General features: G+C 44.6%; 3 protein-coding genes across 6 annotated transcripts; 2 read left to right on the top strand and 1 right to left on the bottom strand.

Moving 5' to 3' along the window:
- Positions 1-1,538: 1,538 nt before the first annotated feature.
- LOC106599615 (dnaJ homolog subfamily C member 5) lies at positions 1,539-14,621 on the top strand. The gene is made up of 4 exons (XM_014190906.2): positions 1,539-1,752; positions 11,473-11,686; positions 11,844-12,015; positions 14,185-14,621. The coding sequence occupies exons 1-4, from the start codon at positions 1,646-1,648 to the stop codon at positions 14,268-14,270; spliced, it is 579 nt and encodes a 192-aa protein (XP_014046381.1). The 5' UTR covers positions 1,539-1,645; the 3' UTR covers positions 14,271-14,621.
- A 715-nt stretch (positions 14,622-15,336) lies between these two features.
- On the top strand, positions 15,337-21,574 carry tri55 (Tripartite motif-containing protein 55). 3 transcript variants are annotated; one of them, XM_014190338.2, is made up of 9 exons: positions 15,337-15,709; positions 16,051-16,226; positions 17,477-17,654; positions 17,811-17,906; positions 18,104-18,337; positions 18,596-18,618; positions 18,709-18,833; positions 19,017-19,396; positions 20,942-21,574. In XM_014190338.2, exons 1-9 carry the CDS (start codon positions 15,542-15,544, stop codon positions 21,035-21,037), a joined length of 1,476 nt encoding a protein of 491 aa, XP_014045813.1. In that variant the 5' UTR covers positions 15,337-15,541; the 3' UTR covers positions 21,038-21,574.
- Positions 21,575-21,631: 57 nt separating this feature from the next.
- Positions 21,632-22,782, bottom strand: crf1 (Corticoliberin-1). 2 transcript variants are annotated; one of them, XM_014190344.2, is made up of 2 exons: positions 22,695-22,782; positions 21,716-22,310 (listed from the first exon to the last, which is right to left on the bottom strand). In XM_014190344.2, exon 2 carries the CDS (start codon positions 22,288-22,290, stop codon positions 21,778-21,780), a length of 513 nt encoding a protein of 170 aa, XP_014045819.2. In that variant the 5' UTR covers positions 22,291-22,310; positions 22,695-22,782; the 3' UTR covers positions 21,716-21,777.
- Between the last annotated feature and the right edge of the window lie 1,957 nt (positions 22,783-24,739).

The raw sequence follows: 24,739 nt of genomic DNA, 5'->3' as shown, positions 1-24,739 counted from the left end.
GTCCCCTCCAAAGTTGATATCAGATTTTCGCCCCTGAGTCCACGATCAGCTCCTTTGTCTTGTTCACATTGAGGGAGAGGTTGTTGTCCTGGCACCACAATGCCAGGTCTCTGACCTCCTCCCTATAGGCTGTCTCATCGTTGCCGGTATTCAGGCCTACCACTGTTGTGTCGTCAGCAACCTTAATGATGGTGTTGGAGTCGTGTTTGGCCACACATTTGTGGGTGAACAGGGAGTACAGGAGGGGACTAAGTACACACTTCTGAGGGGCCCCAGTGTTGAGGATCAGCGTGGCAGACGTGTTGTTGCCTACTCTTACCACCTGGGGGCGGCCCGTCAGGAATTCCAGGATCCAGTTGAAGAGGGAGGTGTTTAGTCACAGGGTCCTTAGCTTAGTGATGAGCTTGGAGGGCACTATGGTGTTGAACACTTAGCTGTAGTCAATGAACAGCATTCTCACATAGGTGTTCCTTTTGTCCAGGTGGGAAAGGGCAGTGTGGAGTGCGATTGAGATTGCGTCATCTGTGGATCTGTTAGGGCGGTTGAAAATTGGAGTGGGTATTGGGTATCCGGGAGGATGCTGATGATGTGAGCCATTACCAGCCTTTCAAAGCACTTTATGGTTACCAATGTGAGTGCTACGGGGCGGTAATCATTTAGGCAGGTTACCTTCGCTTCCTTGGGCAAAGGGACTATGGTGGTCTGCTTGAAACATGTAGGTATTACAGACTTAGTCAGGGAGAGGTTGAAAATGTCAGTGAAGACACTTGCCAGTTGAGCAATACATCCCTCCCTTTTACTGTGATGTCTAATGAGGGTCTTGAACCTCCCTGTTTGTAACATTTATACCAATATTGACCTAAAAATAAATACTTTACCCAATAGTATAATGCTGATTGACGGATTGTGGTTTTTCAGATCCCTTAACAATACTGTTTGCAGTTCAATCTGAACCCTGATATTATGACATGAAAACCATTCCTGGGCCAGGCTCCAAAAACGAGCCATCGATGGACAGTACCAGAAAAGATGCTCTATTGATTCTGTTTCCTCATGGCAGAGTCTGCACAGGGCTGACTGTTCAATGCCTATTATATATTGAGCATTCTTTTTGTATCAAGTATTTTATACAATAGCTTCAATTGAAACAAACGAATTGATGTGTCAATTGTTGTTTTATTTATTTATATGCAAAGGTATTAGGCCATCAAAGACCTGTTCTCAACTCTCTGGAATTGTATGCGGCATTGCTGTCAAACATTTTGAGTTTAAATGAAACTGATATATTTATACTAATCATTCTCCCAGACCCTTACCAAGGAGTTGTCATGCCTACCTTCAGTCTCACACAATACAAGCAGCAGACCGTCTCAGCTGAAACCTGATCAAGCCTACACAGGCGTGTAGAGCAGACCCATTGGTGGCTTGGGAAACTCAAGAACTCTAGTTTATGAATGTTTCATTTCACCGCACCTCATGTCTGACAAACAGTTGCTAACAGTTGCTAACTCCATCGTCATCATACACCTCACCAGGTAGGAAGAGGACTTTAACTGAGGACTTTGATGCCATAAAGGAATAAGAAGGATAACTGCTGCATACAATTAGGGAAGCCAGGCATTTATTTTGTCTCCTTGGTGGTAGGATGTCTGAACCAAGGCAGCGCTCTCTGTCCACCTCTGGAGAGTCTCTGTATCAAGTGCTTGGACTAGAAAAAGGCTGTACCCATGATGACATCAAGAAGTCCTACAGGTGGGAAATAAGGCACAAGCCTTTGTCTGTCTGTCTGTCTGTCTGTCTGTCTGTCTGTCTGTCTGTCTGTCTGTCTGTCTGTCTGTCTGTCTGTCTGTCTGTCTGTCTGTCTGTCTGTCTGTCTGTCTGTCTGTCTGTCTGTCTGTCTGTCTGTCTGTCTGTCTGTCTGTCTGTCTGTCTATCTATCTATCTATCTATCTATCTATCTATCGAGGATTCAGACCCCTTGACTTTTTCCACATTTTGTTACGCTACAGCCTTATTCTAAAAGTGATTAAATAAATAAAAAATCCTCATCAATCGTCACACAATACCCCATAATGACAAAGTGAAACAAAATTTTTTGAAATGTTGCACATTTATTAAAAATAAAAAACAGAAATACCTTATTTACATAAGTATTCTGATCCTTTTCTATGAGACTCGAAATTGAGCTCAGATGCATCCTGTTTCCGTTGACCATACTTGAGATGTTTCTACAACTTGAATGGAGTCCACCTGTGGTAAATTCAATTGATTGGACATGACTTGAAAAGGCACACACCTGTCTATATAAGGTCCCACAGTTGACAATGCATGTCAGAGCTAAAAAAAGTCTAAGGAATTGTCCGTAGAGCTCCGAGACAGGATTGTGTCGAGGCACAGATCTGGGGAAGGGTACCAAAACATTTCTGCAGCATTGAAGGTCCCCAAGAACACAATGGCCTCCATCATTCTTAAATGGAAGAAGTTTGGAACCATCAAGACTCTTCCTAGTGCTGGCCACCCGGTCAAACTGAGCAATCGGGTGAGAAGGGCATTGGTCAGGGAGGTGACCAAGAACCCGATGGTCACTCTGACAGTTCCTTTGTGGAGATGGGAAAACCTTCCAGAAGGACAACCATCTCTGCAGCACCACCAGTCAGGCCTTTATGGTAGAGTGACCAGATGTAAGCCAATCTTCAGTAAAAGGCACATGCCAGCCAGTCTCCCAGTCCCAAGTAGTCAGGATCAAGGGAACGATGAATGGAGCAAAGTACAGAAAGATCCTGGATGAAAACATGCTCCAGAGTGCTCAGGACCTTAGACTGGGGAGAAGGTTGGAGAAGGTTCACCTTTCAACAGGACAATGACCCTAAGCACACAGCAAAGACAATGCAGGAGTGGCTTCGGGACAAGTCTCTGAATGTCCTTGAGTGGCCCAGCAAGAGCCCAGACTTGAACATCTCTGGAGAGACCTGAAAATAGCAGTGCAGTGACTCTCCCCATCCAACCTGACAGAGCTTGAGAGGATCTGCAGAGAAGAATGGGAGAAACTCCCTAAATACAGGTGTGCCAAGCTTGTAGCGTCATACCCAAGAAGACTTGAGGCTGTAATCGCTGCCAAAGGTGCTTCAACAAAGTACTGAGAAAAGGGTCTGAGTACTTACATATGTAAATGTGAAATGTACATTGTTTATCTTTTATAAAATCGCAAAAATGTATACGAACCTGTTTTTGCTTTTGTCGTTATGGGGTATTGTCTGTAGATTGATGAGGGGGAAAAAAACGATTCAAAATTTTTAGAATAAGGCTGTAACGTAACAAAATATGGAAAAGGTGAAGGGGTCTGAATATTTTCCTGAATGCACTGTATATCTATCCCATCTACTGTACATCACTATCATATCTATTATCTATCACTATCTACATCATCTATATCTATCACTATCTATATCAACTATATATATCACATCTATGTCTCTCACTATCTATCACATCTATATCTATCACATCTATATCATCACTATCTATCACATCTACTGTACATCACTATCATATCTATTATCTATCACTATCTACATCAACTATATACAGTGAGGGAAAAAAGTATTTGATCCCCTGCTGGTTTTGTACATTTGCCCACTGACAAAGAAATGATCGGTCTATAATTTTAATGGTAGGTTTATTTGAACAGTGAGAGACAGAACAACAACAAAAAAATCCAGAAAAACGCATGTCAAAAATGTTATAAAATGATTTACATTTTAATGAGGGAAATAAGTATTTGACCCCTCTGCAAAACATTACTTAGTACTTGGTGGCAAAACCCTTGTTGGCAATCACAGAGGTCAGACGTTTCTTGTAGTTGGCCACCAGGTTTGCACACATCTCAGGATTTTGTCCCACTCCTCTTTGCAGATCTTCTCCAAGTCATTAAGGTTTTGAGGCTGACATTTGGCAACTCGAACCTTCAGCTCTCTCCACAGATTTTATATGGGATTAAGGTCTGGAGACTGGCTAGGCCACTCCAGGACCTTAATGTGCTTCTTCTTGAGCCACTCCTTTGTTGCCTTGGCCGTGTGTTTTGGGTCATTGTCATGCTGGAATACCCATCCACGACCCATTTTCAATGCCCTGGCTGAGGGAAGGAGGTTCTCACCCAAGATTTGACGGTACATGGCCCTGTCCATCGTCCCTTTGATGCGGTGATGTTGTCCTGTCCCCTTAGCAGAAAAACACCCCCAAAGCATAATGTTTCCACCTCCATGTTTGACGGTGGGGATGGTGTTCTTGGGGTCATAGGCAGCATTCCTCCTCCTCCAAACACGGCAAGTTGAGTTGATGCCAAAGAGCTCCATTTTGGTCTCATCTGACCACAACACTTTCACTCAGTTGTCCCATGAATCATTCAGATGTTCATTGGCAAACTTCAGACGGGCATGTATATGTGCTTTCTTGAGCAGGGGGACCTTGCGGGCGATGCAGGATTTCAGTCCTTCACGGCGTAGTGTGTTACCAATTGTTTTCTTGGTGACTATGGTCCCAGCTGTCTTGAGATCATTGACAAGATCCTCCCGTGTAGTTCTGGGCTGATTCCTCACCGTTCTCATGATCATTGCAACTCCACGAGGTGAGATCTTGCATGGAGCCCCAGGCCGAGGGAGACTGACAGTTCTTTTGTGTTTCTTCCATTTGCGAATAATCGCACCAACTGTTGTCACCTTCTCACCAAGCTGCTTGGCGATGGTCTTGTAGCCCATTCCAGCCTTGTGTAGGTCTCCAATCTTGTCCCTGACATCCTTGGAGAGCTCTTTGGTCTTGGCCATGGTGGAGAGTTTGGAATCTGATTGATTGATTGCTTCTGTGGACAGGTGTCTTTTATACAGGTAACAAACTGAGATTAGGAGCACTCCCTTTAAGAGTGTGCTCCTAATCTCAGCTCGTTACCTGTATAAAAGACACCTGGGAGCCAGAAATCTTTCTGATTGAAAGGGGGTCAAATACTTATTTCCCTCATTAAAATGCAAATCAATTTATAAAAATTTTTACATGCGTTTTTCAGGATTGTTTTGTTGTTATTCTGTCTCTCACTGTTCAAATAAACCTACCATTAAAATTATAGACTGATCATTTCTTTGTCAGTGGGCAAACGTACAAAATCAGCAGGGGATCAAATACTTTTTTCCCTCACTGTATATCACTATCTATCACATTGTCACGTCCTGACCAGTGAAAAGGGTGATTTTGCTATAGTAGTATGGTCAGGGCGTGGCAGGGGGGGTGTTTTGTGTGTTTTGGGGTTGGTTTGTTTCTAGGGGAATTTGTTCTAGTTTTCTGTTTCTATGTTTCATTTTCCATGTGTGGCCGAGTATGGTTTCCAATCAGAGGCAGGTGTCTTTTGTTGTCTCTGATTGAAAGCCATACTTAGGAAGCCTGTTTTCCTTTGGGTTTTGTGGGTGGTTGTTTACCGTATAGTCTGAGTACATTACGGAACTGTTGGCGGTCGTTTGGTTGTTTTTCGTTAAAGTGTCATCATTTAATAAAGTAAGAATGAGCTCTCTACACGCTGCGCCTTGGTCTGTTCACTACGACGCTTGTGACAGAACCACCCACCGAAAGAAGACCAAGCAGCGTGGGAGGAGGTACGTGGAGTCATGGACCTGGGAGGAAATCCTGGATGGGGCAGGAACGTGGACAAGGCCGGGAGAGTATCGCCGCCCGCCGGAGGAGATAGAGGCAGCGAAGGCGGAACGGCATTACTGGGAGGAACGGCTGGAACGGCAAGAGGAGGCTGAGAGGCAGCCCCCCCCAAAAAAAATTGGGGGGGCATACGGGTAGTTTGGCTAGGTCAGGGGGAGCCCTGACCTAACTTCCCGGGCGTACAGGAGAGAGCTGTGGAGCAAACCGGAGCCAATAAAGGAGTCAAGCGCTGAGTTCGACGCGAGATTCCGGGAAATGGTACTGGCAGAGAGGGCACTGCGGAGCGGACGTGCAGAGGGGCGAGAAATGCATTACGGGGTGATGCGCACTATCTCGCCCATCCGCACGCACAGTCCGGTGCGGTCGGTACTGGCCCCGCAGCGTTGCCAGATGAGAGTTGACCGGCAGCCAGGAAGAAGTGCGCCGGCTCAACGCATCTGGCCGCCAGTGCGTCTCCTCGGCCCAGTTTATCCTGCGCCTGCTTTTCGCACGGCAGCCCTCATTCCCCAGCACAGCCCAGTTCGCCCTGTGCCAGCGCTCCGCCCGTGCTGGGCTACAGTTACCATCCAGCCAGGTGTGGGTGTGCCAGCCCTGAGCTCCAGACCTCCGGTGCACCTCCACGGCCCAGTGTGCCTTGTGCCTGCTCTGCGCACCCAGTCTCCTGTGCGTCTCCCCAGTCTGGTGAGAACGGTTCCAGCTCCCCATAGGAAGCCTCCAGTAATGATCAACGGTCCGAAGCATTCAGCGATAATCCATGGCATGAAGCCTCCAGTGATGATCCATGGCCCGGAGTCTGTAGGGATGATCCATGGCACGAAGCCTCCAGTGATGATCCATGGCCCGGAGCCTGTAGGGATGATCCATGGCACGAAGCCTCCAGTGATAACCCATGGCCCGGAGTCTCCAGTGATGATCCATGGCACAAAGCCTCCAGTGATGATCCAGGGCGCGGAACCAGTAGTGATGATCCATGGCACGGAGCCTGCAGCGAAGGTCCCCAGTCCGGAATCTACAGAGACGCTCCCCAGTCCGGAGCCTCCAGCGACGCTCCTCAGCCCGGAGCCTCCAGCTACGCACATCAGCCCGGAGCCTCCAGCGACGCTCCTCAACCCGGAGCCTCCAGCGACGCTCCTCAGCCCGGGGCCTCCAGCGACGCTCCTCAGCCCGGGGCCTCCAGCGACGCTCCTCAGCCCGGGGCCTCCAGCGACGCCTCTCAGCCCGGGGCCTCCTGCGACGCCTCTCAGCCCGGGGCCTCCAGCGACGCCTCTCAGCCCGGGGCCTCCAGCGACAGTCTGCAGCCCAGAGTCTTCAGCGACGGTCTTCAGCCCAGAGTCTTCGGCGACGGTCTGCAGCCCAGAGCCTTTGGCGACGGTCTGCAGCCCAGAGCCTCCTGCGGTGGTCGGCAGCGCAGAACGGGGCTACGCCCAGAGCCGGAGCCACCTCCGTAGCTGGAGGATTGGCGGAAGGGGTGGGTGTAGCACAGGAACCGTCGTAGACGGTGGCCACCCTCCCTTCCCTCCCTTTAGGTTTGGGGTTGTTTTTGTGGGTTTTTTGTTTGGGGTGCAGTCGGGGTCTGCACCTTTGGGAGGGGTACTGTTTCTAGGGGAATATGTTCTAGTTTTCTGTTTCTATGTTTCATTTTCCATCTGTGGCCGAGTATGGTTTCCAATCAGAGGCAGGTGTCTTTCGTTGTCTCTGATTGGACGCCATACTTAGGCAGCCTGTTTTCCTTTGGGTTTTGTGTGTGGTTGTTTACCGTATAGTCTGAGTACCTTACGGAACTGTTGGCGGTCGTTTGGATGTTTTTCGTTAAAGTGTCATCATTTAATAAAGTAAGAATGAGCTCTCTACACGCTGCGCCTTGGTCTGTTCACTACGACGCTTGTGACACACATCTATGTCTATCACTATCTATCACATTGTCACGTCCTGACCAGCAGATGGAGCTGGTGTAGTAGTTTGGGGGTCAGGACGTGGCAGTCTGGTGTGTGTCTTGTGACTCCTGATCAGGAACAGCTGGGAATCGTTGTTCCTGATTGGGAGTCACATATGTAGGAGTTGTTTGTCACTGGGGTTTGTGGGTAATTGTTTCTTGTTTAGTGTGGTTGCACCTGACAGGACTATTGGCTGTCAGTTTCCTTGTTTTTGTTTTGTATAGTGTTCTTTCTAAATAAATTGAAAGATGAATACTAACTCCGCTGCATTTTGGTCCATTCCTGAAGACAGCCCTTACAGAATTACCCACCACCAAAGGACCAAGCAGCGGAGAAGAGGACAGAGGCAAGTGAGGGAGGAATGTTGGAGGCAGCCCCAATAATTTTTTAGGGGGGGGCACAAGGGCTATTTGGCGGGGCGAGATTACAGCCCCAGGCCAGCTCCCCGTACCCTTGTAGGGCAGACTGGACAGGTCCCGTGCTTTGGGTTTGGGGCTGTGGTGAGGCCTGGGATTTTCAGGCCGGTAGGCAAGGTACCAGCGCCCCGCATGTGCCAGGGCGAAGTAGGCATCGAGTCGGAAGGGGTGATGCCAACCCTGCGCTCAAGACCGCCAGTGCGCCCTTTCGGTCCGGTGTTTCCCGCCAGACGCACTAGCATGGAGGTGCGTGTCTCCAGGCTGGCACGTCCTATACCAGCCCCACGCATCAGGAGTCTAGTGTGTCAACCCAGCCTCGCCAGTCAACAGTCACCAGAGCTGCCCGCCAGTCAACAGTCGTCAGTGCTGCCCGCCAGTCAACCATCACCAGAGCTGCCCGCCAGTCAACAGTCGTCAGAGCTGCCCGCCAGTCAACAGTCGTCAGAGCTGCCCGCCAGTCAACAGTCGTCAGAGCTGCCCGCCAGTCAACAGTCGTCAGAGCTGCCCGCCAGTCAACAGTCGCCAGAGAGGTCAGACTGCCCTGAACTGCCGGAGTGGCCAGACTGCCCTGAACTGCCGGAGTGGCCAGACTGCCCTGAACTGCCGGGGTGGCCAGACTGCCCTGAACTGCCGGGGTGGCCAGACTGCCCTGAACTGCCAGGGTGGCCAGACTGCCCTGAACTGCCAGGGTGGCCAGACTGCCCTGAACTGCCAGGGTGGCCAGACTGCCCGGTTCTGCCAGAGGTGCCCGCCTGCCCTGATCTGCCAGGGTGCCCGGCCTGTCAGGATCAGCCCGAGGGGCCCTCCTGCCCTCCGGCCCAGCCCGAGTGGCCCTCCTGCTCTCCGGCCCAGCCCGAGTGGCCCTCCTGCTCTCCGGCCCAGCCCGAGTGGCCCTCCTGCTCTCCGGCCCAGCCCGAGGGGCCCTCCTGCTCTCCGGCCCAGCCCGAGGGGCCCTCCTGCTCTCCGGCCCAGCCCGAGGGGCCCTCCTGCTCTCCGGCCCAGCCCGAGGGGCCCTCCTGCTCTGCGGCCCAGCCCGAGGGGCCCTCCTGCTCTGCGGCCCAGCCCGAGGGGCCCTCCTGCTCTGCGGCCCAGCCCGAGGGGCCCTCCTGCTCTCCGGCCCAGCCCGAGGGGCCCTCCTGTCCCCGGCCCAGCCAGAGGGGCCCTCCTGTCCCCCGGCCCAGCCCGAGGGGCCCTCCTGTCCCCCGGCCCAGCCCGAGGGGCCCTCCTGTCCCCCGGCCCAGCCCGAGGGGCCCTCCTGTCCCCCGGCCCAGCCCGAGGGGCCCTCCTGTCCCCCGGCCCAGCCCGAGGGGTCCGTCTGCCTGGCGCAGCTATCGGCTCCACCGAAGTGGGCGACGCCGAGGGTGGAGCAGGGTCCACGTCCTGCACCGGAGCCACCTCCAGGATAGGTGGGTTGGGGAGGGAGGGTGTAGCACAGTGCCGTCGTTGACGGCAGCCACCCTCCCTTCCCTCCCTTATTGTTTAGGGTTACTGTTTTAGGGTTTTGTTGGGGATTTTGTTTGTTGGTGGTTTTTTGTTGTTGTGGTTAGGTGCATTCTGGGGTCTGCACCTTGAGGGGGGGTACTGTCACGTCCTGACCAGCAGATGGAGCTGGTGTAGTAGTTTGGGGGTCAGGACGTGGCAGTCTGGTGTGTGTCTTGTGACTCCTGATCAGGAACAGCTGGGAATCGTTGTTCCTGATTGGGAGTCACATATGTAGGAGTTGTTTGTCACTGGGGTTTGTGGGTAATTGTTTCTTGTTTAGTGTGGTTGCACCTGACAGGACTATTGGCTGTCAGTTTCCTTGTTTTTGTTTTGTATAGTGTTCTTTCTAATTAAATTGAAAGATGAATACTAACTCCGCTGCATTTTGGTCCATTCCTGAAGACAGCCCTTACACACATCTATATTTATCACATCTATATCATCACTATCTATCACATCTATATCTATCACATCTATATATATCACATTTATATCTATCACTATCTATCACATTTGATCTATCACTATCTATCACATCCACGTGTATATCTATCAATCACATCTACATGTATATCCATCACTATCACATACTGTTTACACTGAGTATACCAAACATTAGCAACTTCTTCCTAATATTGAGTTTCATCCCCCCCATTTGCCCTCAAAACAACCTCAATTCGTCGGGGCATGGACTCTACAAGGTGTCGAAAGCGTTCCACAGGGATGCTGGCCCATGTTGACTCCAATGCTTCCCACAGTTGGCTGGATGTCTTTTGGGTGGAGGACCATTCTTGAAAAACACGGGTAACTGTTGACCTTGAAAAACCCAGCAGCATTGCAGTTCTTGACACAAACCGATGCGCCCGAACTGGCACCTACCACCATACCCCGTTCAAAGGCACTTCAATCTTTTGTCTTGGCCATTCACCCTTTGAATGGCACGCACAAAATCCATGTCTCAATTGTCTCAAGGCTTAAAAATCCTCCCCTTCATCTACACAGATTGAAGTGAATTTAGCAAGTGACACCAATAAGGGATTATAGCTTTTACCTGGATTCAGAAAGAGCAGGTGTGCTTAATGTTTTGTATACTCAGTGTATACAGTATCTATCATATACTGTATCACATGATGTTGGGAAGAAATGGTGTGATCATCACTTACAGACACATTGCAGAATAATCAATACTAAATTTATGCACACTCATGTGTTCCACACACGCTCAACTCTAGATATGCCCCTCTTTACCCTTTCTCACTGTATCTATATGTAGGATTGGAACATTTGTTTTCTACTAATGTAATTTTAATTAATCTCACTCCATTTTTTGTTTGTTATGGAAACTAGGCATAAATGAATTTAACTTAAATGAATGAAAACTGATAGGACATTACAGTGTTGTCAATGCCCTAATGTTGTTTAAACAAAGAATTTAATACATGTATAGATTCATGCCTGATGCTCCGATTATCTATTTTGACGCAAGATGGTAGTTGCAATGTTATTATTAATTGCAGACATGAATAACCTCTAATCATGTTCATGCACCCCCTGATAAATCAGAATAAAATAAATCAATCATCTCTAAGTACCCCACCCCCTAAACATTTTCCCGCAGCCATGCTCCAAAGTGGTTTCTAATACTAAAAAAGACATGTTCACGCACCACAGCAGATGCCACATCTCCGTTGTGTTGTTGTTTTCCAGACACCAGATAGGGCAGTAGGCTTATTGCCAGCATGGCTAGATCCAGACAAACAAGTGTGTGTCTAGATAAGTCAAATAAATGACCATAATGAAATCCATAGAGAATAGAACTGTATGGTAAACACTAAACAGACAATACAGCCTTTGTCTTTACACACCATCTCACCCAGTTTCTGAAACCACAAAGGAGAAATCCATATTTGTGTGCGTTCATTTATTTACTTTTGAATTACTTTCAGAAAATTTGCTCTGAGGTACCACCCGGACAAGAACCCTGATAACCCAGAGACAGCAGAGAAATTCAAGGAGCTCAACAGCGCTAATTCCATTCTGTCAGACGTCACCAAGAGAAACATTTATGACAGCTACGGCTCCCTTGGCCTTTATGTGGCCCAGCAGTTTGGAGAGGAGAATGTCAACACCTACTTCATGCTGTCTACCTGGTGGGCTAAGGTGAGCTTTCACAGTCATCTGGAATCCCTGGATGGTTTTATTGTGCATGGAGGGGAAAGATTGGTGCGAGCTGCTGCGTTTGTGTTTGAGTCTGTCTGCGTGCGTGCGTGCATGTTTTTGTGTTGTGTTAACCTATAGTATATCTCTCTCCTGTCAGGGTCTCTTTGCCTTGTGTGGCGTGATAACGGGGTGCTACTGCTGCTGCTGCCTGTGCTGCTGCTGTAACTGCTGCTGTGGAAAGCTGAAGCCCATGCACCCCGGAGAGGGAACAGACAGCTATGTCTCCCCTGAAGACCTGGAGGAGGAGATCCGCCACGACAAGGAGACTGGTGAGGGGACACAGTCAGTGGGTGAAGACACACGCACACACACACACACACACACACACACACACACACACACACACACACACACACACACACACACACACACACACACACACACACACACACACGCATACGCACACGCACATGCACACACACACACACACACACACACACACACAGTTGAAGCAGGAAGTTTACATACATTTAGGTTGGAGTCATTAAAACTCGTTTTTCAACCACTCCACAAATTTCTTGTTAACAAACTATAGTTTTGACAAGTCGGTTAGGACATCTACTTTGTGCATGACACAAGTAATTTTTCCAACAATTGTTTACAGACAGATTATTTCACTTATAATTCACTGTATCACAATTCCAGTGGGTCAGAAGTTTATATACACTAAGTTGACTGTGCCTTTAAACAGCATGAAAAATTCCAGAAAATGATGTCATGGCTTTAGATGCTGGAGGAAACAGGTACAAAAGTATTTATAGCCACAGTAAAATGAGTCCTATATCGACATAACCTGAAAGGCCGATCAGCAAGGAAGATGCCACTGCTCCAAAACCGCAATAAAAAAGCCAGACTACGGTTTGCAACTGCACATGGGGACAAATATCGTACTTTTTGGAGAAATGTCCTCTGGTCTGATGAAACAAAAATAGGACTGTTTGGCCATAATGACCATCGTTATGTTTGGAGGATAAAGGGGGAGGCTTGCAAGCCGAAGAACACCATCCCAACCGTGAAGCACGGGGGTGGCAGCATCATATTGTGGGGGTGTTTTGCTGCAGGAGGGGCTGGTGCACTTCACAAAATAGATGGCATCATGAGGCAGAAAAATTATGTGGATATATTGAAGCAACATCTCAAGACATCAGTCAGGAAGTTAAAGCTTGGTCGCAAATGGGTCTTCCAAATGGACAATGACCCCAAGCATACTTCCAAAGTTATGTTATAATTACTTAACGATAACAAAGTCAAGGTATTGGAGTGGCCATCACAAAGCCCTGACCTGAATCCTATAGAACATTTGTGGGCAGAACTTAAAAAGCGTGTGCGAGCATGGAGGCCTACAAACCTGATTCAGTTACACCAGCTCTGTCAGGAGGAATGGGCCAAAATTCACCCAACTTATTGTGGGAAGCTTGTGGAAGGCTACCCGAAACGTTTGACCAAAGTTAAACAATTTAAAGGCAATGCTACCAAATACTAATTAAGTGTATGTAAACTTCTGACCCACTGGGAATATGATGAAAGAAATTAAAGCTGAAATAAATCATTCTCTCTACTACATTCTTAAAATAAAGTGTTGATCCTAACTGACCTAAGACAGGGAATTTTTACTAAAATGAAATGTCAGGAATTGTGAAAAACAGAGTTTAAATGTATTTGGCTAAGGTGTATGTAAACTTCCGACTTCAACTGTACTAGCATGCTGTCAGATACCCATAGACTTCCAGACTTTGTGCTAACACTAGTTCGCATTGGCTCGTGAAACTACCTCTAACTTCCTTCATACTGGACACAGAGACATACAAATGGTATCCACGAGTTCATCTGACTCTGGGGAAGTAGATAAAGGGCCCCATTTGCCAAAGTATGAAGCATCCCTTAAGAAACACATAGGCTTCTCTTGCCCTATGATTTCAACAGCACAATATTTATATAACATCCATGTTAGAAAAAAGATCACTGCTTACAAATTCACTGTTTTACTTTGAATGGTAGTTAGAGGTTTATTACATGTTTACAAATGTATGGTAAGCAGTGTAGACAGATAAATAGCTAATTGTTTCTGCCAACGCATCAATTATGAGAAGTTGATGGGCAAATTTGTACAATGAGTTCATGTCTCTGGAGATTCAACAACAAGTAGTTGTGATGGCTTTGTGTTGATGTGATACATCATCTTTGTGCCGTTCAGAAACATTTCTTATAACATCTTGGTAGAATAATAGAGGAACAAATCATTTCTAAACATACCTTTACATCTTCTGCAAACAACAAACAAACTACCCATACCGTTAAATAGTGAAAGCGAAGTGTAACATCAATGAATGGAACGAGAGAAAATACAACAATAGGATTGACAAAGGTATCTATGTTGATCATTTGATATTGTAGGGAATTTTAGTGTCATTATTCACAATGTTGTTGTGTAATCCTAGATGTGGACACTCCGGTTGTGCACCAGCCAACTAATGCCAGTGAAAAGACACAGTTGATTGGGGATGGCCACCGAAGCTACATCTGAACTTGGACATCTACAAACCGTAGAGAGGCACTAGACTACATAAACACTACACAGTCCAGTTCTATGCCAATGGCTGTTCCCACACTCTAACGTCATTACATTCTCTGTAAATAAGTGCTTTTGGTGGGTTTTTTATTTTTTATTTTTTATCTTGATTTCTGTTTTCATTGGAGGTAGTTGATGTCATTGTTCCCCTGCAAACTAAATCCATCATCTCCTTTCACTTACCTAAACACTCTGGAGTGCATTGGCTTCACTTGTCACATAGTACAAATAGCTCAGTGTGTAAATATTAGAGTATGTGTATGTATAAAAATAGAACAAAAGTATTTTGTTGAAAATAAATGTATGATTTTATCTGTCTATACAGTCAACATGAAATGGTATCTGATTTATTGGTATGCGTATACCCTATATATATAGGGTATATTTGTTTTAATGCTGTAGACTGATGACAGGTTCAGAATAAATGTGTGAATGGGGCATTGCTTACAGTATCAGCATAGCATCATTTATTCAAGGACACATACTGGTATTAAATTAGGTGACCAATGTTTCGCAATAGATTATGTTTGTCATTGGGATATGGACTGGAGTCTTTTGACATTGATCGCAATCATTTCTCAGATGTAGGCCAACTTGAATGTTTTCTACAAAAGCATTATTGCATTATAGGGCAATTATTGTTTATTGATTAACAACTCTAAACGGAGTTATAGCCCACTATTGTTCAAGAGTCAGAGCAGTGACTTGCCATCGTGAGTTTGTTTGAAAGACTATGTCCGGGGGGAAGTCTAGGTACAGATCTAGGATCAGCTTCCCCTCCCCCAATCCGAACCTTAACTATTAGTGGGGGAAATGCAAAACTGACCCAAGATCACTGTCTAGGAGCAACTTCAGCCCACTCTGTTTGGTAGAGGTATGGGCTTACCCCTTCCTGTTTCAGAGGTGGTAACAGCTGAACCCCCTAACCCTTCTCGTGACATTTTCATATATGGGCATGTAAGCATGGCAACCCTTGACGTGGGGGTTTCTAAAAACAGCCTGTGACACTCAGTGGATTGCCAGCTAGGGAGCAATGCGATCCGTTCGAAGGAACTTTGAGGACAGCAACGAGCGCCTAAGCAGGCCCAGTGACTCTGCATTGTTCTAAAGGAGTAGACATCTTTAATCTTTGCCAAGTCAGTTCTTTAGGGATTGAGGGACCGTTGGGGGACTGTTTGCTGGTATCCCTAAAGACAGCAGTGGTGGTTTTGTTTTTCCACTGTGCAATGAATATATCTCTGGGGTATTCACATTCCACAAAGCAAGACAGCACCATGGACAGCTTGGAGAAACAGCTCATTTGCCCTATCTGTTTGGAGATGTTTACCAAACCGGTGGTGATTCTCCCTTGTCAACACAACCTTTGTCGAAAATGTGCCCAAGATATTTTCCAGGTAGGTTGGTTATTTTACAGCTGAACTTTTAACCTTTAACCTTTACTGCTGTCTCTTAAAGGTTTATCCATTCATATACATTACATGTACAGAATTCTGACATTGTAGTAAAGGTATTGCTCATCCTTTAATTGTCAGTATTCAATTACCACTTATTCTATAATGCTGAAAAGAAACAACGTGTTTCCTCTAGACCCATGCCATTATAGAATCAACTAACACACATTTTAACCAGTAAACAACGCAAATACTACTAACCAATATTAGAAATCGGTAGGCCTATATTTAAACATTTCCACTGGCTTTATCTAACGCCATTGACACACTGATGTCCTGTGTAGGCCTCAAACCCTTATCTATCGACCAGAGGAACCACTGTATCTTCAGGGGGACGTTTCCGCTGCCCGTCCTGCAGACATGAGGTGGTCCTGGACAGACATGGAGTCTATGGCCTGCAGAGGAACCTGCTGGTGGAGAATATCATTGACATGTACAAACAAGAACAGGAGTCCTCAAGGTGAGACAATAAATACCTAAAAGAAGACAGCAGGCCTAAGACAATTGGTCTGAGACAGACAGAATATCATTGATATGTACAAACAGGAGTCCTCAAGGTGAGACACTACAGGCCTATTTCAAAAGATTGGCAGACAATTTAGTCGGAGGCACTCAGCAGCAGTCCCATGTATATCTGACCAATTAGACAAACAGCAAACCTCACACCAATAAATCTGGACATCAAGAAGACTACATACTATCCTGAACAACATATAGAATGAATTGGAAAACTACTGATGAGAAACGGAAAATTGGAGGAGAATATATATTCGTTTTTTTCATTGTGAAGTTGAGGTTTACTCATGGGTGGCTGGACACGTTGCCTGTTAGTTAGATTTTGTTTTTATAATGCAGGCCAATGAGGCAGCAGTCAGTTAAGAGAGTTCTATTTTTATTCCAATTTCAGCCGTACTACATTCTCTAGACATCAATATAGTATTTGGTCTGCTTTTAGGAGAGATAGACAGTACACAAGTAGTTGACAAAAATAGTTGACGTAGAAAAACCCAATGTTTTTAAAATACAACTTCTGTCATTAACTATCCATAGTAGATTATCTGCAATAGCTACATGTAAATTCACTTAACTACGTCCTAATAAACCAAAACAGTAGATCTATAAAAAGACGTCATCTGCTCCTGCCTTTTTAGCATATCCTTTTTGCACAATCAATTTAAAGTTCTTGAGTAAATTACCAGGACAAGACAAATACAATTTTCACATGGGCCTGTTGCTTGAATCTGGGAGCCAAGTGCAGAATGCGTTTTATTCACAGTGGTGTGATAGGCTCATCAAGCAACTGTGGATTAGGCCTACGTTACACAAGTGGACTATTAAAAACAGTTATTCAAAATGCTAGCCTACTCTTGGTTGCCAAATAAACATCAATTATGGCTATTCTGAAACGCTAACATTCCATGAGGAGAAAGTATGTTTGTCTGTACTACATTCTTTCACTTACTTTGATGTTATAATATTATGGCTTGAACATTTAAGGCACTGTGGACACAAAGGTGTTTTTGTGACTTGCCAGTGTGACCGACATTACTGTGCTCGATTAACCATATAGCTTCCTCGCTCACAATCTCTCACTGGTAATTCGATTACACCAGGGTTGTTGAGTTTTTAAAAAGGTCACCAGGAAGTCTTTGTCCAATGAGTGGTGTAAACAGGATCCCCAAAGTATAACTGTCACCTGTTCTATAGCAGCAAGCCGGAGCCTGACCCTGCCAAGTGTCACCAGCCCATGTGTGAGGAGCATGAGGGTGAGAAGATCAACATCTACTGTGTGACGTGTGGCGTGCCCACCTGCTCTCTCTGCAAGGTGTTCGGAGCCCACAAAGACTGTGATGTGGCCCCACTCAACACTGTATTCAATAAGCAAAAGGTTAACTTGTTTATTTTATGTTTATATCTGTCTATTTCCTTTTTCATAATGATGCTTTACAGGTATATCAAATTGAAGTCAAACTTCCCCTTGGTACATAAAATGTCACTTACATTTTTTTTTAATGCTGGACCTCTGTATGTGTGTGTGTTCCAGACTGAGTTGACTGACTGTATAGCCATGCTAGTGGGGAACAACGACAGGATTCAAGGCATCATGAGTCAACTGGATGAGACCTGTAAGACCGTTGAGGTGAAGCCTTCAACCTTTTCTCCTTTCTTATGTTTCGTCTATAACAACATTTTCACATTGTATAAAACTTCAACAATATTGATGGTAAAAATGGTATGCTTAATTTTTATGCGCCCTCATTTTTGCTACTGACAATATCTATATGACCTAGTTATTTGTCAGTTTAACCTTACAGTACAATCATGGCTGTCTAACAGGAGAATGGCAGGAGGCAGAAATCCAAAGTGTGTGAAAGTTTTGATCATCTTTATGCCGTCCTGGAGGAGCGGAAAGGAGACATGACCCTGAAGATCAACGCAGAGCAACAGGAGAAACTGGACTATATAAACGGCCTCATGAGGAAGTATAGAGAGCACCTGGAGAACATGGCAAAGATTGTGGAGACAGGGATACAGACAATGGAGGAGTCAGAGATGGCTACTTTCCTGCAGGTGATGAAAAACATTGTTTTTGTCCAGAAAGGACAAATTACTACCACATAAAATAGCCATATAAGCATCTGAAATTCTGTGTCAGTGATAAATCAATATCATAATTGGTTATGTACCGTGTTAGAATAAAAAGTGTAACATGTTATTACAAACATGTTGTGCAATGTCTTCCGAGATGTTTTCTCAGGAGACATGTTGTGCAATGTCTACATCAGAGTTTTCTGAGAAGTAATTCCTTTCTCATCTTTGCTCCCACAGACTGCAAAGCCTCTTCTACAAAAGTGAGTACACATACCCTTTTTTCCAATTTCAGACTAGTTCTGGTCCTCAGAAACTACAGTGTAACTGTGATCTCTCTCTCCGTCTACCAGGCTCATTGCAGGCACTAACATCTCCCACCTAGACAAAGTGGAGCGTGGCTATGACAACATGGATCACTACACAGCTAACTTTGAGCGGGAAAGGAGGGTACTGCTCACTATAGACTTTGTGAGAGGTAGGGAGTATTGAGTATTGAGTGTGACGTTGGCATTTCAATGTTCTTTCACAATGTCCAAAATCACTTCTTCTAGTGCCACAAAAGAAACTATGCAAATAACAATAGCAAGATCAATGTAAAACTGAAGTAAAATTAAACAATTTACTATTTTCGTATTTTGAACTCTTGGTTGTTGTTCAGATGATGAAGACGATGAAGAATTTGAAGATGGAGAAGAGGAAGTAGAATTGAGGCGGATGACAGGGGCGACCCGTACAGATGTCTCCCCCTCTGCTGCAGGGCCCTCTGTCGTTAAGGTCAACCCTCCACAGCCCCAGCAGCAGACAGCACCCCCACCCCTTCCTCAGAGACCTATTGAGACCCTAGGTGTCATGGCTACCCTAGCCAACCCACAGGGCCCCGCCTGTGCCACAACCCCGGTACAATTCCCATCCCTAACCCCAACACCAACTGCCACCGCACAGGCCAGCCCAGTCCACTTCCCAACCCCAACCACAACTCCTGTTCAGTTCCCAAACACAAATCTGGTTAACTTCCCATCAGCGGAGCCACCGACACAGGTGAGAGGACCGTCTATAACACACTACAGCCTAGCCGTGAAATTGACTGAAAATGTCTCAGTATGATACATGATAACGTATGATCCCTGGCTAACTCCATCCCAGCAGCTGTCTAGTGCAGTGACAGTCAAGGTCACATTTGAGTTCACTAACCATATGGATATTTTTAAGTATAAAACGAATATTATTATTGCTTGGCTTTTATCTCCTGCCCTCTGTATGAGGAAAATGTGGTTATTGAAACCAGTCAATATCCAATGTGTATCAGAATAGTTCAGCCATTGTTTAAAGCAGCTGTGCTCTGCTCAACTCAGAGTGGGCCTGCATGGGACCTGGCCTGGGTTACGGCAGTGGCTTTCACCTCAGCAGGAGGCTTCAATGATGAGACACCTGCCTGCTCTCTGGTTGCCGTAGCCCTGCGTGTGTTAGGGGTGAAGCAGGGAGGGGGACGCTGCTGTTTTCATAGGGATAATTATCAACCGCTCTGTTACATGTCATCACCATTGACTTTCATTTGCATGTGGAGTGCTAATTTGAATGAGCATAGTGTTTACATCAACATAATCATGTGGATTCAATTGAAAAGGGAAAAGCCACCTGGAACAGTTTGTATTCATTCCCGAGGGGGAAAAAATGAATGGCCTACAGTCATAGAGGCGTTTATCAGAAAGGGTCTTCGTGTGTGTGTGCGGTGCGTGCGTGTGTGTGTGTGCGTGCGTGGCATGTGTATAACCTAAAATCATCACTTGCATAACCTAAAATCATCTTGTTACAACAACTCTAATAATCCTGAAGAAATAAAGCTTGGTTGTTTTGTTTCGTCACAGGAAGTGGCTTTCTGTGTCACAGTTGTGGCTTTGTTCATTTTACTGCATCAGCTTTGGAGTCTGATAAAGTCTACCATTAGGATGTTTATTTCTTCATTTGTGCACTGACTAATACTTAAGCACTCAGTCTATCACACTTAAAAGGTTACCCGCTTTAGATTGAAAACATGAGAAGTTTCAATTTAGTGCAATTTTCCTTTCTCAGGTCAAATTGCTGACTGATCTTGTGTGCTCTGAGGTTATTGTATGGATGTGGATATGGTAATTCAGGACACCATATTGATTGATACAGGACATATTGTGGGTGTGAGCAGGTGTGGTGAGATAAATATGGTATACATTTATTTATATGTTAGTTATTTTGTATTTCGTATCTCAAAGAAGCTCTTTAGACTCTACAAAATATTTGATTTCCTTGTGTTAAATTAGTGCTTTGGAATATGTAAGCAACAATATTTTCTGTTGAGGAATGTCAGAATCCTTCCTTCATTTGACTTCTAATTCTGCATGGACCTTAAGGACATGCTACAGATTACATAAATATTTCTTTATATTCTCTCTAAATTATGCTTTACTTATTTAGTATGCATTGCGAGTTTTAATTTGATCCCATTTACAAACAAAATTCTGAACAATAGACTATTTATACAACGAACAGCTTTGCAATAGTTTGATGACATAGGGGACCTCTAATGGTTTTGCTCTTTGTTTTTCACAGATGACTTCTGATACGGCATCAAGTCAGCAAAACACAGATGACAAAGATGGACCCAAACACGTCTTCTCCTTTTCTTGGCTGAACAACCAGAAGTAGATGTTCATTTTACCTCAAGACTATGACATTGTTGTAATACTAGGTATTGTTTTGGTTGAGTCAGCATCCCACTGCAGGCACAGGTTAAATAATTACTCTGTTACCGTTATATAACTGTAATTTCTCTGTAAATCCTCTCTAGCATTTCTATACTACCGTAAAAACAAATGTCATTGGGCAGATTTCTGGCTTGAGAAAGCCGTGCGTAATTTGGCACACCTTTTGGCAATAGATTTACGCGTGAGTCAGAAAAACGTCTCAATGTATTAAGACGCTCAATTTAGTCTACACAGCAAGCAATGAATATAACTTTGGAAACTTTTTTTATTACAAATATAAATATCAGACATTCTCTTGCACAACAAATATGATTGGTTGCTGATAGTCATATGGTAGGCCTATTTTATTATCAAACTTTAAGCAGTTGTACAATGAGAGGGAATTCCAGAGAGAGAGGATGAATGTTTGAACAATATATACAAAATACGTTATGCTTGAATATAAATTAAGAACATTAAAGGATATTTGTGTTCAGCATTTCAACTGACCTTGCCTATTTCTCATCACACAATGTAATAACTACAAAGCGAATTACAACTCGATTTTACAAATCAATAAAAATAATAAATGAAAGAACGAACGAAAGTTAACCAATTCAAGAGTAAAACAAAAATGGAATAGTAACGCACAGTTTATGTAAGATGTACACAACTTATTTGGCAAATGTATTTCTAACACTTTCATTTCCCGAATATGTCCATCATTTTCCGGTTACTATATGCCTGCTGAACTAATTGCTCGTCTCGAGCCATTTCTAGAACTTCCCTCAGCAGATGGAACGTCAGGTCCAATGAGATCGGTGGCTCTTCGCCCGGCCAGGTCCTCTTTCCTCTCTCCATGGAATCATCCATCTGGTTAGCGTAGCTGTTCAGAAACCGATTGCTGTTACCGACTTTACCTTGCAGAAGACGCTGCGTAAACTGAAGTAAAGCCCTGTTGACCGCTGTTGACCGCGCAGCAGCTCCTGGAGATTTATTCGACAATGAGGACTGGGGCGAATTTTGATTGGAGTTGTCAAGCCGAATGAAGTACTCCTCTCCTAGTCGCAGAAGAATAGGGAGTTGCTGTTGCAGCTCTGCCTGAAGATTGTGGAATGGATCAAGTGCTCCGGGGGTTTCAATAGCTCTACATTCATAGCGGGGTTGGAAGGCACCAAGTAGAGCCACAGCGGAAACGAAGACATTCAACTTCATCTCAGGAGATTAGGATGAATCTGAGAATTAAATATAGCCCCATTTTCTCATGTTCATAATCACAATTAAATTAATTAAAGTGAAGATACATGTTGAGTAGCCTAGGATGTGGGTGTGGTTTTTTTAAAAAATCTGTATTGTATTTGCATTTATTGCCATTTGAAATCGAAAAAATAAATAAAAGCAGTTGCTTATGTTGTAATTGCATATTTAATTACAATATTGTATCATTAACTTTTATGTTAACTATTACCACCTCATTGAATAATACTGTATGAATCAACAGTTAAGTACTACAATTTATGGTAACTAGGCTACATTTCTATCAATAATGAAATTATCCGCACACAACACCACAATTACTTCCCTAAACGAAACAAACAATTCAAGTTGTTGTCAAATACCTGAGTTTAACTGTGACAGAAGATGTTCCTCTGAAGTTGGAACGAAAATGATATCCTATTCTACAGTTATTTTGCCTTCCAATGAGCCTGTAATAGTGCGTTTTAAAAAAAGCATCGAAACAACACTTATATATCATAGACCTGAGGCCATGTCATCATGCTCTGACATGATGGTCTGCGCAAGCAGAGGCATCATGCCCGTAGGGGGCACAGTGGCATGTGCCCCCTCATATTTGTCCTGTAAAAATACAATCTTTTTTTAATGTATTTTTTATTTTGGTTGTTTGTCTGTAATACTACTAGCCACCTGGCAATTTTATGAAGTTGGCTTTAGCTAGCCTAGATTGGTAACCTATCTCCCAACCTCATAACTACCAAGAACCTATTTCAGGCTATCAATCAAGTTAGAGTAGCTAGCTTGTCTAACTATCTTAGCTGGCATGCCTGCTGGCAAGGTTGGTAGTCAGGAGGATATAGACAGCTCAAGACATGCAGAAAAATAGACATATCTTTGTTTAAACATAGAATTAAGCATAATGACCATGGCTCTAGATTGCAGGAAAAAGCTGTTTCAGGTGTTTGAAAAATGTTCCAACTTATGTTCGGGGCCTACCCCCCCCTGGACCACCCCCAGCCATCCTCACACACTTTGTGCCCCCTTTGATTTTTGGGGTGCATGACGCTACTGTGCCAAAGCGCTAATGTAAAGAAGACAAGGCAACACCAGAATATGAATGGGGAGCCTCCCTCAGTCCACAGTGGGGTTAATATCTGTGAGTCATACAGCAGGTCTAATTGGGATGTGTCGTTTTCCGGAATCTAGAGTGCCATTGTTCAACTAACTATTGATGTGGCCTTGTTCCTGCATGAATTAATAAATTCATGAATTAATGTTATGGACAGTGGTACAGGGTCAATAGTAAAATACAATCTTCATCATCTTCACCACCACCACCACCACCACCACGAGTCAACCAAACATCATCAGTTGGATGTCATGAATGTACATTTTCCCCCACAATAAAGTAAGGAATTTATTTTTAATTGGCTGCAGAGATCGATCAGAAATATGGTCTTTGCCCAATATTGTTTGATTCAAAATGGGTACCAAGTAGATGTCACTGTTATATTTAAACAACATGCAGTTTGGAAAGGGTCAACGCAACGGCAAAGGTCCAGATACACTTACCTGCCTGCCAAACTGGCAAGAGAGGTGGGTGGCCTGCACTTATGGAACACAGGAAAGACTCCTGTGACCTTTTCCAACAGAAATGATTTGGATTGAATCACTAACATTTCAGACAGGACGACCTGAAATAGCAGAACAGATTACAAGGGAGAAGTAGCATTTTTGAGGGAGAAAATATTATATATATTTCACAGAATCACATTATCGCCCAGAGTAGGTTATGAATATAGTTCATTCATATAATATATAATGAAAGATATGAACTTAAGATGTCTAAAATTGTTCACGTCTCAATTGAAAATGCACTGCAAGCATGTATGTTTACCTGACTGCACAAATACAGAGAAGAGATGAGAAACATCCACAGCATTATAAAGGTGTGAGTCAGCCTGAAACCCTAGCATTATGCCACCCATGCAAAGTGTAGGTGTGTGAGGGTGACATTTGAATGAACTGGTCTGTAAGACCTTTCATGCATCCCTTCAAGAGCGAAATTTTCTAAAAAGTTCTTAGCACTAAGATCCTAATTAGAGCTGTTGAGTGATTTTCTTCCCACAACACATACTGTAAGTCCAGGTTGTGTCCCAAATGGCACCGTATAGTCCACTACTTTCGACTAGGGCCCATGGCGCTCTGGTCAAACATATTGCACTTTAATAGGAAATAGAGTGCTATTTGGGTTGAAACGCAATATTCATATTGTATCAGACTATTGATTCAGCAATTACAGTCATATTGGCTCAATTGGGAACAAGACCAAGACATAGAAACAGCTGTTTAAACAAAATGCTCCACTAGATCCAGGAAAATAAATAGACAGCAATACCATTAAGGTAATACATGAATATGAGTGTTT

This window comes from Salmo salar, chromosome ssa03, assembly GCF_905237065.1.
Source record: "Salmo salar chromosome ssa03, Ssal_v3.1, whole genome shotgun sequence".
Classification (NCBI taxonomy): Eukaryota; Metazoa; Chordata; class Actinopteri; order Salmoniformes; family Salmonidae; genus Salmo; species Salmo salar.
The sequence above is the reverse complement of the archived record's forward strand: the minus strand, read 5'-3'. Positions and strand labels throughout refer to the sequence as shown.